Source organism: Rhinolophus sinicus, chromosome 13, assembly GCF_057876585.1.
Source record: "Rhinolophus sinicus isolate RSI-liver-muscle chromosome 13, RSI-T2T, whole genome shotgun sequence".
NCBI classification, from domain to species: domain Eukaryota; kingdom Metazoa; phylum Chordata; class Mammalia; order Chiroptera; family Rhinolophidae; genus Rhinolophus; species Rhinolophus sinicus.
The window spans coordinates 24,998,992-25,011,758 of NC_142513.1; the positions used below are offsets into that span (position 1 = coordinate 24,998,992).

A 12,767-nucleotide genomic window follows, 5' to 3' on the forward strand; every position below is an offset into this window, starting at 1 on the left:
AATGAACATGTTAGAATATAGGCGTTCTAAGCCTTTCCGGTTTGAGCCAAGAAGGGAGAGCTGTTACATTGGCCTGAGTGACCTGGGCGCTTGGGTCGTTATCTTTGTCTGTGCTCCTCCCCCACGCCGCCACGGCCTGCCCTGGTGGCGCGGGGGTGACCGGTGTGGCCTGGCCAGAAAAATAATCAGATCCGCCGCAAGGGGTCTTGCATGTAGGAAAGCAGAGAAGGGCTCCACAAGGGCGTACACATATCCTGGGGGCCCGCAGGAGCAGGAGCGTCAGGTAGGACTTTCCTCTGCCCCAAGGAACGTGGAGCAATGAGTAAGAGCGGCCAGAACGCGGGAGGGGCCGAGACGGCGGTGTCAGGGGGCTCCTGAGGATGGGGCACACTTCAGACACAATTGTCAGTGGCCAGCCTGTGGGGAGGAGAGGGAGCCCTGGAAGGAGGAGGTGCTCTCTCTCAGAGTCGTGTGTGCAGGGGAACGCGGGTGGCTATGTACCAGCTGGGTGGTGAAGGGAGTGGCTCTCCTCACTCAACAGTCCGTGGCCACAGAGGAGAAGGGGGAGACCGGGTCCTGGGGGGAGGAGGAGGCGGCCTGCGCTGCGCGGGAAGTCTCCCCAGGAGCAGGTGCAGGGTGCGGGTCATTGCGCAGTCCCCTGGGTTCAGCTGCGCGGAAGAGGGGCCAGGGCGACGATTAGAGGGCGTCGAGGACCATGGGGGCTGGGAAGGAACTCCGAAGCTTAGCCGGGAATCGCAGGGCTGCGGGCACCCACACAGGCAGCTTGTCCTCCTGGAAAATCAACAGCCGGGGAACCGCAGCTTGCGGACCCTGCGACCAACGGTGCAGGGCGCGCCCCGGGCGATCTCCAGCTCCTGTAATGAAGAGTCCAGCTCGGATCGGGTGTGGGAAGGGAAAGGAGGAGCGAGGTATCCCAAAGCCCGGGACACTGGCACTGAAGACGAGAGTGGATCCTGGTGGTAGGGAGGGGCATCTCTGGCCCAGTCATTACAGTAGCAGCTTTGTTGACTCCTCGCCCCTGACCCCAAATCTCCAGTCTGGATCCTCCAGCCAGAAACCCAGAGGCATGGAGATCAGAGCTCCTGAGAACCCTGGGGAAGGAAGGCTGGTTGAATTGGGTGGGTAGGCTGAAGTCTGGCCGGCTTCACTGTCTCGGACTCCCCGCCCCGCAGCCCTAGTCTATCACTCCATTCCTCCTAGGGTAAAGAGCTGTCTTTTTGGATACAAACAACTTTGGACAAGATTTTTGTTTTGTTTTTTCTGTTGAACATCTCCATCTATATTATGGATCTTGCTTCCTTTACACCGCTTCCTTACCTTTGAAATATTTTCCATCTTAAAAATAAAAGAACTTGATTTAAGATCTGTTGCCTCTACCATATTTTCTGGCCGTGTCTTCAAATGTCTAACCAAAAAACAATTTTTTTCATTGATATGTGAAACTGCATACTTGTAACATTTGTAACATATATGAAAGTTGTGAAGCCCTCTAAATGGAAGGGCACCTCATGGATCTAAAAGCCAGATGTTCTCAGGATAGGGCCTCCATTCATGTTCCTCTTCTGCCTGTGCAAGGTGGGGTTCCCAGACAATGGGATATTGAATTGCTGTTCATAGGCACCTTTGACTTGATCCTGATTTAAAAGGAACTGCTTCTGAGGTTGCACCGTTAAGGAAGTATGTAGATTCCTGTAGGGTTTTGGTAGTTAACCTTTATCCAGTTAAGGAAATTCCTTTCCATTCCTAGTTTGCTAACAGTCTTGATCACAAATGGATGTTGAATGATAAAATTGTTTTTTCTGCATCTACTACGAGGACAATTTGGTTATTCTGCTTTATTCTGTTTATAGAGTGAATTACATTTTTAAGTGTCTTTTAACATTAAACCATTCCTGAAAAAAACCCATTCTGGTTCCCTTTTAATTGACATACAATTCCCACACACATTTCACATACTAGTAAAATACACAAATCTTGAGTACAGCTCAATGAATTTTTATGTTTGTGTGTGTGTGCATGTAACTACCACCCAGATCGAGACATAGAACTTTTATATCATCCAAAAAAATTCCACTGTGCCCTTTTCCAATCAATACCTCCCAAAAACCTAACCACCATTCTGACTTCTATCACCATAGATTGGCCTATTCTTGACATTGTACAGAACAAACTTGTACTCTAGTGTCTGGTTTTTTTCCAAGGTTACATCTGTGAGATATTATTGCATCTATCAGTAATTTGTTCTCCTTTATTGCATATTATTGCATCTATCAGTAATTTGTTCTCCTTTATTAGTGTGTACTATCCCTTTGTATGGGAAGACAATTTATTCACTCTCCTGTTGATGGACATTTGATTTGTTTCCAAGTTTTGGCTACTACGAATAAAACTTCTTTGAATATTCTTGTGCAAGTCTTTTGGTAGATGCACTAATTTGCCTTGAAGTGAAATTGTTGGATATGTAAACGTACAACTTTGGTAAATATTGCCCCATAATTTCCGAAGTAATTTGTACCAAGCAGTGAGTCCACTGCTTTTTTCAGCCTATATGAAACAATGCAGCCTATATGAAACCATGAAACCCAAACAATGAAATAGGTGTATTTCATTGTTTGGGATTTCTGTTCTCTCCTGGTCATCAGATATGGTATTTACATTTCTGTTTCTCATTTTCACTTTTGTGTTTTTCACTTTTGCTTGGGTGAATTCTGAGGAGGAGGAAATTCCATCTTTACTGTATCACCTTCAAATTGTATAACCTCTTTTCTTTTGTAAAACTTTTTTTTTTCAATTTTTTTTAAATTGGGGAATATTGGGCAACAGTGTGTTTCTCCAGGGCCCATCAGCTCCAAGTCGTTGTCCTTCAATCTAGTTGTGGAGGACACAGCTGAGCTCCAAGTCCAGTTGCCATTTTCAATCTTTTGTTGCCAGGGGGCACAGCCCACCATCCCATGGGGGAATTGAACAGCAACCGTGTTGTTGAGAGCTCGCGCTCTAACAAACTGAGCCACCAGGCCACCCCAATAACCTCTTTCCTTTTTAAAGCCAAGAATGCAAGTGTGGTTTAACATTCAGAAAAAAACAATTACTGTAATTCACCACATTATGAAACTAAAAAAAAATTAAAAACATATGAGCATTTCAATAGATACAGAAAAGGCATTTGACAAAATCAAACATCCATTCCTGCTTTTAAAAAAAAAAAATCTCTCAGCAAACTAGGAATAGAAGGAAACTTCCTCAGCTTTATAGAGGGTTATAGAGGGCATCTGAAAAAACCTACATCTAATCTCATACTTAATAGTAAAAAAAAAAAAAAAAAAAAAAACCTGAATACTTTTCCTTCAAGATCAGGAACAAGACAAGTATGTCTGTTTTCACCACTTTTATTCAACATTGTACTGGATGTCCTAGCTAGTGCAATAGTGCAAGAAATATAAATAAAAAGCATACAGATTGGAAAGCAAGAAGTAAAACTGTCTTTATTCACAGGTAGGATTGCCTACATAGAGAATCCAATGAAATCTATAAAAAAGCTACTAGAACTAGTGAGTGAATTTAATAAAGTAACTAACATGTGTACATGGTCATGGTTATGATACAAGGTCAGTATACAAAAATCAATTGTATTTCTCTGTACTAGCAATGAATAATCAGAAATAGAAATTTTAAAACAATATAATTTACAACAAAAATATGAGCACTTAGGGATAAATCTGACTACAAATATGAAAAATCTGTATACTGAAAACTACAAAATATTGCTGAGAGAAATTAAAGAAGACCTAAACAAATGGAGAGATATACCTTGCTGATGGGTTGGATAACTCAATATTGTTCAGATGTCAATTTTTCCCATCAATACAATCACAATCAAAATCCCAGGATTTTTGTAGAAATTAACAAGCATTTTAAAGGTCATATGGAAATGTAAAGGGCTTTGAATCGCCAAAATAACTTGATAAAGAAGAACAAAGTTGGAGAACAAACACTACTTGATTTCAAAACTTATCATAAAGCTATAGTAATCAAGACAGTATGGTATTGACATAAAAATAGACAAATAGATCAATAGAACAGAGTCCAGAAATAGGTCAATACATATATGCACAACTAATTTCAACAAAGGTGCAAAGGGAGTTTAGTGGAGAAAGGATAGTCTTCAACTAATAGTCCTGGAAGCATTGGATATTCAAATGCAAAAAAAATTTCAATTCATATTGTACACCACATGCAAATAATTAATTCAAAATAGACCATAGACCTAAATATAAAACTGAAAGCTATAAAGCTTCTGGACTAAAACACAGAGGAAAACAGTTATGACCTTGGGTTAAGCAAAGATTTCTTAAATATGACACCAAAAGCATAATACATAAAAGAAAATTTTAATAAACTGCCCTTGATCAAAATTTAAATTTTGTTCTTCAAAAGACACTGTTAAGAAAAAGACAAGCCACAGACTGAGAGAAAGTATCTGCAAAACACATCTGATAAAGAACTTGGATCCAGAATAAAGAACTCTCGCAGCCCAATAGCAAGTTTCAAGAGGGGACAGGGGATACGAGGAACAAACAATTTGAACAGAAATTTCACCAAAAAAGATGTATAGATCGCAAATAGGCACAGGAAAAGATGTTCATCATTGGTCATTATGGAAATACAAATTAAAATCATATTACCCATCTATTAGAATTGGCTAATATTAAAAAAACTGACCAATACCAAGTGTTGGCAAGAATGTGGAGGAACCGCAATCCTCACACACTGCTGGTGGGGGTGTAAACTGCGACGGCCACCGCTTCAGAAAATCGTTTGGCAGTTTCTTAAAAAGTTAAACATACATCTACTATACAATCCAGCCATTTCAGTCCTAGTTATTTACCCAATAGAAATAAAAACATATGTCCATATAAAGATTTGTACATAAATGTTCATAGCAGCTTTATTTGTGTATCCAAAAACTGAAAATAACTCAACTGCCCATCAACAGGGGAATGGTAAATACATGTTAGTATAGCCATATAATGAAATACTACTCAGCTACAAAAAGGAATGAACTACTGATACATACAACATGAATTTCCATGTTGTTTCATTAATTTCATTAATTAGACTGAGTGAAAGAAGCCAAATGGTAAGAGTAGCTATTGAATGATTCAATATATATAAGATTCTAGGAAACCCAAATTAATCTACAGTAACAGAAAGCAGATCAGTATCAATAGTTGCTTAGGGATGGGAGTCTGGAAATGTAAGGAGGTTGTGGGGAGGGGGCTGGGAAGGGATTATAAAAGACGGAAGAATAAATTTTATCTTGATTGGGATAATGGTTTCACAGATGTATACATGTCAAAATTTATTAAATTGTACATTTGAAATGTGCAGTTTATTGTCTCAATTACACCTCAACAAAGCAGTAGGTACATATTGTATTTCCTTGCAATCAGTTTATCTTTCACCGACATACATAGGTGTACTTAAACACTAAGTAGTTAAACTCAATACACAATCTATGCAAGAAACTGGGTAGTGTAACAGAAGGCAAGTTACCTGTTTTTGTTGGGAAACTTCCAGTTTAAAATATTTTGGAAAAAAACTCCTCTAATTTTATTTTCTTAAAAAACTCTCCACCTCCACCCCCAACCGCACCCAGAAAATAAAGGCTGGTGTCACATCTAAAGTGCTCATGCATTTTTTACTCTTTTCAGGAATATCTTGGTATGGCAAAGGAAAGGATACTGGAATCACTGTTTAAAAACCAAGATTCCACGATGAGAGGGGAACTATCTAAGATTGTTTTATTATTTATTAATCGTCAAATATGGTTTTTGAGACGAAGTTTGAGTTCTGTCATGCTTAACTAGCAGTGCGCCTTCATACTGGAGAGACGTAAGATTTTCATCATTCTTACATCTCAAAACAAAGGCCAGGAAACAATTTAAATGCATGTAATGACTTGTATGTGGATATTTTTAAGTTTCTTGTTTCCCAGTCATGACTGAATAAAATCTACAACACAAAAGTGTCTTGTATTGTATGCTTACATGACAACAAACTGAAAACTTATCACATTCCACTCTTATCATAGATTTCAAATCTATGGTGGGACACTGAAGAAAAGTGTCCCACGTTGCCTCACCAGGGCAATGGGAGCCACACGGATAAAAGGGGTAGAAACTAGATGCAGAGGTAGAATGATAGGGATATGGAGCACACTGCAGTCTCGAGGTGCTTAGAGTGCGAGTTCCAGAGTCAGAATGGGGTTTGAAGGGAGTGAAAGCCTTAGGAAAGACTCAATAGGGAAGGTGACAAAATTCTTAGAGACAAGATGGTAAGCAACAGAGAGGGGCCCCATGAGGCTGGGTAACTCATATTACTTTTCTCTGTAAATCAGTCCAGGTGTACAGTTTTCTCCAGCAACACTGAGAAACATCAGTGATGCAAAATATCCACAGGATGGGTTCTGAAGAAAGGCAGAAGGGAGTAGACAAGGGATTGGGCAAATCAGATGCAGCTAAAGAAGGCTACTCCAAGGATGGGTTTTTGTTAACAAAAAGAATTAATTTTTGCAAAAAACAAATTACCTAAAATCTTATCTCCCTAACATAAAGCTTTCTTTCATTTTTGTATGTTCCCTTCCACTTTTTGTCTATACCAAAGAAAACCAAGCTTGTTTCAGGCGCGTGCTGGTGCCTTTACAACCTGTCACATTTTATTCTAAACTGCCCTGTTGAGGTTGCTCTCTAAAGGGCTTTATTAACCCACTGTACCAGTTTCCCCAGCACCAGTGTGTGCTAATTTAGCAGCTTCCTTTCATTTGCACTTAAATTGCTAGCAAGGATCAACACTTTTTTGATCTATTTCCATTTGTGTGAGATGTTATATACCCTTTGCCAAGGTGAAATTTCAACAAGTATAGAAAGTTAATGCAAGAAGTCTGCATCCCTCTCTTCTATCCAATTCTACTTGATTAGTGGGTCTGCTTCTTCCTTTTCCTGCCCCAAAACATCAGTCCACTGCTATGCTCTGTCCCCCACCCCATGCTACCATTTAGCCCACATACCTCATGTTTAGTAGTTACAATCATAGGACCAAGACCACTCATCAAAGCTGAGACCCTACATTCTTTCTTAACTTCTTTATGGAGTTTGGCACAGTCCCTTATACCCCACTTTGGAACTCTCCCTCTGCTCCTCTACTGCCCCACCAAAGAATTTGGTCTGTGTTCACTTTGCTGCCGTTGCACATTATACCTATTATACTTAATGGGTTTCTAATTGTTCTCCCACTTGGGTTTGGGAGTTTCTTATTTAGTTCCAACCACTTATTGAGTGTCCATCATATGCCAAGAACTGCAAGGTACGTGTTTTTCTATCTCCAGGAGTAGATGAATATTGAAGGTACACATGAATGAGACTAGCATAGGTGAGAACTAGCCAGACCCAAAATTCCATATAAGATGTTGACAATTTCAACTCAGCCCTTGGTATTTCCCTGCTGACAACAGGAAAATAGCTGCTGACAACAGGAAACCTCTCCCGAATCTTTATTAAACACGTGTGTTGTGGTGAAGGTGGAAACGAGTGTGTGAGACAGCAGGAAGGACGCACTCAGTGATTTCTAAATAGTGTGAGGTGAAAGGTCCAAAGTTGGGAAGAGCCCAGAGGCAGTCTCCCCAACTCTTAAGATCATGGTTTGGGAGGCCCGCTCCCTCACACAGGAAGATGCCACTCTGTTCTTCCATGCCTTTATTGGTGACAGCAATGGACAAGAACAATACCAGGCATAGCAGACACACTGGCCCAGCACCTGGGGTGGCAAGCAGGCCCTGCAGGGCCACTGGCATATCCAGCCCCAGCCCAAGATCCAGTCTACCCAGGCCATGTCCCCGAATGGGCAGGAGGCCGTCTGTCCAGTTTGTATGTGTAGATCAGTCTGTCTGAGTGTCTGAGCCGCTGCCTGCAGGGTCCCCCCATCCTTGGTACATGGTAGGGGTTGCTGGGAACACAGCGTGGCATCCCCCGGTGGACCACCGGGCCCCGGTGCTGACCGTGGGGGATAGGGCCAGGGACTGGAGGTGGCAGGGGGCCAGGCACAAAGTTCACTCCAGGGCCACATCCTACAAAAGAACCAGTCATTTATGAGAGTGGGCTTCCAGCCAAGGTGAGCCCAGCTCTGCTTTTAGGCCGCTCTGGTCCTCCAGGGTGAGTTTCTCTGGGCTTTAGTTTCCCCATCTGCAAAATGGCAATACCAGTTCCCTACCTCCAAACCAGGAAACTGACAATGAGCTGATTAATGAGTCTACAGATGTTGTTCCAGACTAAGCTGTTAATGAACCCATTCCTGGGGGGCACAGGAGTGATCCAGCTCCTCTTGGCCTGACGAGGCATGGAAGGCCAGGCTAGGGGAGGTGTGAAGGGAGGCTGGGAAGGTGTAATGGGAAGCTGCAGAGGCACCTACCTAAGTGGGGTGGCACTGAGAAGTCTTCCGTTGGATTATAATTGAAGAATTCATGGGGTGGGAAGGGCTGGCCTGGGAAAAAAGGGGCATCCTGGGGCAGGGGTGGGAACAGGGGAGGTGGGGAGGGCTGAGGAAGGGGGTAGGGAAAAGGCATGGGAGGGGGCAAGGGAGACGGTGGCGGTAGGGGCAAGGCCAGCTGCTCCCCGAAGTCTGAGGGCTGCCCCAGGCTCCCCTGGAACAGATGATCCGGCTCTGGCCAGTCCTCAGTCCACGGGTCTAGGAACGGGATGGTTGTTTTAGGCAGGCCTGGGATGCCAGGCTGCCCTGACCTCTGGCCCTCCACACTGCTTAACCTCTACTCTCCTCCAGGTGGGAGCACCCTCTGCTTTCCACCGTTTTTCTCATCCCCTCTCATTTCTTGTTCCCTGCCTTTCTCAATTCAGTGGACCTGCCTTTGTTCTGACCTCACGCTCCCCTCAGTCTTCTCCCTTTGTTTACCCAGTTCCTGTATGCTTTAGCTTTTTCTTCTTCCAGCAACTCCCCACAGACCGATAAATAAGCCAAGTAAGTCTTCTCTCATAAAAAAAAGATCCTGCCACTCCCTTCTCCCAATAGTCCCCTGCTCCTTTCATACTTCTACAAAGAGTACTGTGCCAGGTTTCCATTTCCTCATCAACTGTTCACTGCCTCTTTTATCCCTACTCCAATCTTTCAGCACTTTTCCCACTAAATGTAACCACTTCCTGGCAAATTTCACAAATTCCTTTCTTCCTGACAGTCTGATGACGTGGCCAATAGCCTCTGTCCTCCCTTAAAGTGCCTCTATCTTCATCTCATTTTGTTTCAGCCCGTCTTCACTTTCAACTCCAAAATGTGGCCACTGTTCTGCTTTCTCCTTCATGGGTCACTCACGTCCTCAGCTTCCATCTCTCTGCGGGTACCACTGGTTCCAAATCTACTCCACATTTCCACACTACGTCCAATAGATTTGTCCTGACCAAACTCACCAACTCGTCCTCCCACCCAACTCTTCCTTTTGCTGTCCCTATTTCTGTAGTTCCAAACTGGATTCAGACCTGAGCCACCACATCCGGTCTTATGACCTTTAGAGCATCCCTTCCTTTGCTCCGGATCAGTTCTCTCATCTAAAAATAAGGCAGCTGGATCATTAGATAATCAAAGTCCTAATTCACCTCCCTGATGCTCTGACTTCTGGCTACCAAGTCCCAGAAGTCCGCCTCTATAACATTCCTGGTCTGTCTGTGTCCCCACTCCTTCCAGTGCTTTGAATAGCCTTCTAACATGACTTATGCCTCCAATTCAACAAACGCTGTCCTGTAGGTACTATGTACACAGCAATTGTGCTGGACACTGAGGCCAAAAGGGACAGCTGTCAACAAGTGAGGCAGGTCCTTTCCCTTTGAGGACAGGATCCAGGGAAGAAGCAGAGGTGGAAACACTCAGCCTTGATGCCCCCTTTGTGAGCATGCAGGAACTGAGAGGATGATAGCACCAGTCACGGGGGCTTCTTTGCTTCTGCCACACTGCCTGGATTGCCCTTCCTCCATTTGTCTTTCCGTCCTCCACTTCTGTGCCTAGCTAAAACTACCCCCATTTCCTTTCTGTTCTTCTATACGGTAGGAAATCTTTTAAGATGGTTCTTATGTGCTCAATGCTTGTATCAGTTCATTCGTGTACACTGAAGTGACTCTATGGCTAGACCGTACAGAATCAGAACTTGAACTGCAGTGTTGCTCCTGTGATCTCACCCACCCCAGGGGATGAGGAAGGGGCACTCAGGGGCCACAGCAGTCCTTCAGGGAGCCTCTACTCCCCCGAAGTACCTCTGTCCTATTCCATTCGTGAGCCCTGTGCTCTGAGGGCCCTCTCTGCATTACTACCCTCCCCACTCATGGTAGGGCTCACCAGGGGGGCAGTCACGCTTAGGCAGTTCCACACCCCAGGCATCAGCCACGTGGGTCAGAAGCAAGTGTGAGAGGTGGCGGTGGGCATGCTGGTCCCAGTGGATACCATCCCGGTGACGGTGCCGTACTGCATGCCGGAAATGAAAGTGGAGGTCCAGGACATCGAAGTAGTGGTCCCCAGCCAGCGTAGCACTGTAGAAGTTCCCTTCAACCACATCCTGCCGCAGAGAGGCCGCCAGGGGTTGGAGCTAAGGAAGAAAGTACAGCATCTAAGAGCCGCAGAATGAAGCAGGGTTGGGAGGGTCCTCTGTACCAGTCAGCTGACCCCTCCCCCATCCTGAGGGGCCCTGGGCACTTGCCTCAGGTAGAAGAAAACCCCCAGTGACGCGCTCCCCCAGCGGCATTGCCATATTCCACACCAGCAGGCAGGAGTCTGGCAACACCTGGTCCATTCGCACGAATACCCGCTCCAGGTTCTCTCGGTAGCTCTCCATTGAGTAGCGCCCATACCTATTGGGCAGCACACAGGGTAGGCAAGAGCACAGTGGTGGATGGCCTCTGAGACATACCTCCACCCCCAACCAGTATTTCCCTCTCCCCCCGCCCCAACCTGGAGAGATCCCAGAGGCAGGAGTTGATGATCACCAGGTCCGGAGCAGGCCCATATGTCAGCTCCTCCAGGACGCCCTCCAGGTACTCGGAGTAAACTCGGGTGAGGAAGTAGAAGCGCACGAGGTGGTGGCCAGAACCCGAGCAGAACTGGCGGACCTCCCGATACTGTGTCCCGTTGTGCAGCTCGCCCAGCTGACCCCCAGACACCAGCTGGTCCTGTTCGAAGCTCAGCTCCCCCTGCCCACCCCCACACCCAGCTCATCAGACCCATGCCAGGGAGGAGGACCCTGCCAGGCCAGGGTCTGTGCCCACCCACCACTGGCATGGTCACCAAGCTTCCCTCACCTTGGCCTTCAGCTGGGCGGCTGTGAGCAGTGAGTCTTTCTGGAGCAGGAGCACCAGGTCCTTGTACACAGCCCGCTGGACTACAGGGAGACAGATATTGCCAGGCTGAGGCAGGCCTCACCCCATCCAAGTTCCTCCCAAGTCCAGGCCCCCCATCTGCGCAAGCCTGGGGTTGCCCAACACCACCTCTGTGGAGTGTTGACTTTGAGGTGGGAGAAAAAGTGGGGTTCAAGTCCTAGCACCGCCTCTGATCCTTCTAGCTGTGCATCACCCCCAACTTAGTATACAGCGACCCAAGATCACCTGGCAGAAGTCAGCCAAGTCACCTGGGACACACACAACACAATCCACCGCTCCCATGAGGGAAATTATGGAGGACTGTCAGGGGGAAAACAGGATGGGGTGAAAAGCTTGACAAGCTACATCTGTTGGGACACCTGTGGAAGGTGCATCGTGAAATAAAACGAGAAAACCTACTGGACTGGAATGAACTAAGGATCAGAGAAGAGGTTTGAGATGGAGACAAAAAGGGTCCAGACTTAGAAAACAGGCTGCAGGTGCGGGACTTGGAAGTGTGATCCTAGGGGGACACTCACTTGAGTCCCCCAAGATGACCACGAACTTGTTGTGCAGCAGCTGCTGGACTTCCGAGGCCTGGAAGTGGACCATAGCGCTTCGCAGCGCGCGGCGCGGCTCCTCGTTCTCCAGACAGAAGACCATGCCGCCGCTGACAACGACGGGCTGCAGGGAGAGGCCACTAAGCCGCGCGAGAGTGGGGATTCAGGGCAGGTCTGCCCCAGAGCCCGTCCTGGGATAAACGAGACCTGTGCCGGCCTCTCCAGGAACCAGGCGTCGGCGGCAGAGTGGGGCTCATGGTGGCGCTGGCCTCGGTCACACCTGGCACTGGAGGCTGGGGTCGCCGGGCCCACAGGCCTCCGGGGTACGGAGGCACTTCCCGCGCGGCTCCGCCCTGCGCCCAGCCAAGTGCCCGCTGCCTCCTCGCGCATGCGCGCGTGCCCGCTCGCGCCAATTACCGAGTCCCGGAGCTCCGCGCGGTTCACCCGCGAACAGGGCAGGCCCGCGCACCGCGCGCCTCGCCCTCAGCGGGCTCCGAGCCTAGCCTCATGTTCCCGCGTTCCGGGAGGCCGGTCGATGCCGCACAACCCCCGCCCCGCAGAGCCCGTGCGACCGGGTTAGCCGTCGGTGCGCAGCCGGGCGCCCAGCGCTCTCCATGCGTGCGTCGCGGGGGCCCCGACGGCACCTCGGGCCTCGGCGCCCCGGGCGGCGACGCTCACAGCTCCTACTTCCGGTCACCCATGTCCCGCCCTGCGCGACCCCCAACGCCCGAGGCGATAGGAAGGCGGCGGGGGTGGCCGCCGTGTGGGGGCAGAAGCCAGTGCC

General features: G+C 47.2%; 1 protein-coding gene across 1 annotated transcript; it reads right to left on the reverse strand.

Annotated features, from left to right (window-relative positions):
• Nucleotides 1-7,755: 7,755 nt before the first annotated feature.
• On the reverse strand, nt 7,756-12,695 carry PCED1A (PC-esterase domain containing 1A). Its single transcript, XM_074317759.2, has 7 exons — nt 11,963-12,695; nt 11,367-11,446; nt 11,020-11,258; nt 10,769-10,919; nt 10,411-10,657; nt 8,485-8,760; nt 7,756-8,143 (listed from the first exon to the last, which is right to left on the reverse strand). The coding sequence occupies exons 1-7, from the start codon at nt 12,084-12,086 to the stop codon at nt 7,896-7,898; spliced, it is 1,365 nt and encodes a 454-aa protein (XP_074173860.1). The 5' UTR covers nt 12,087-12,695; the 3' UTR covers nt 7,756-7,895.
• Nucleotides 12,696-12,767: the final 72 nt, after the last annotated feature.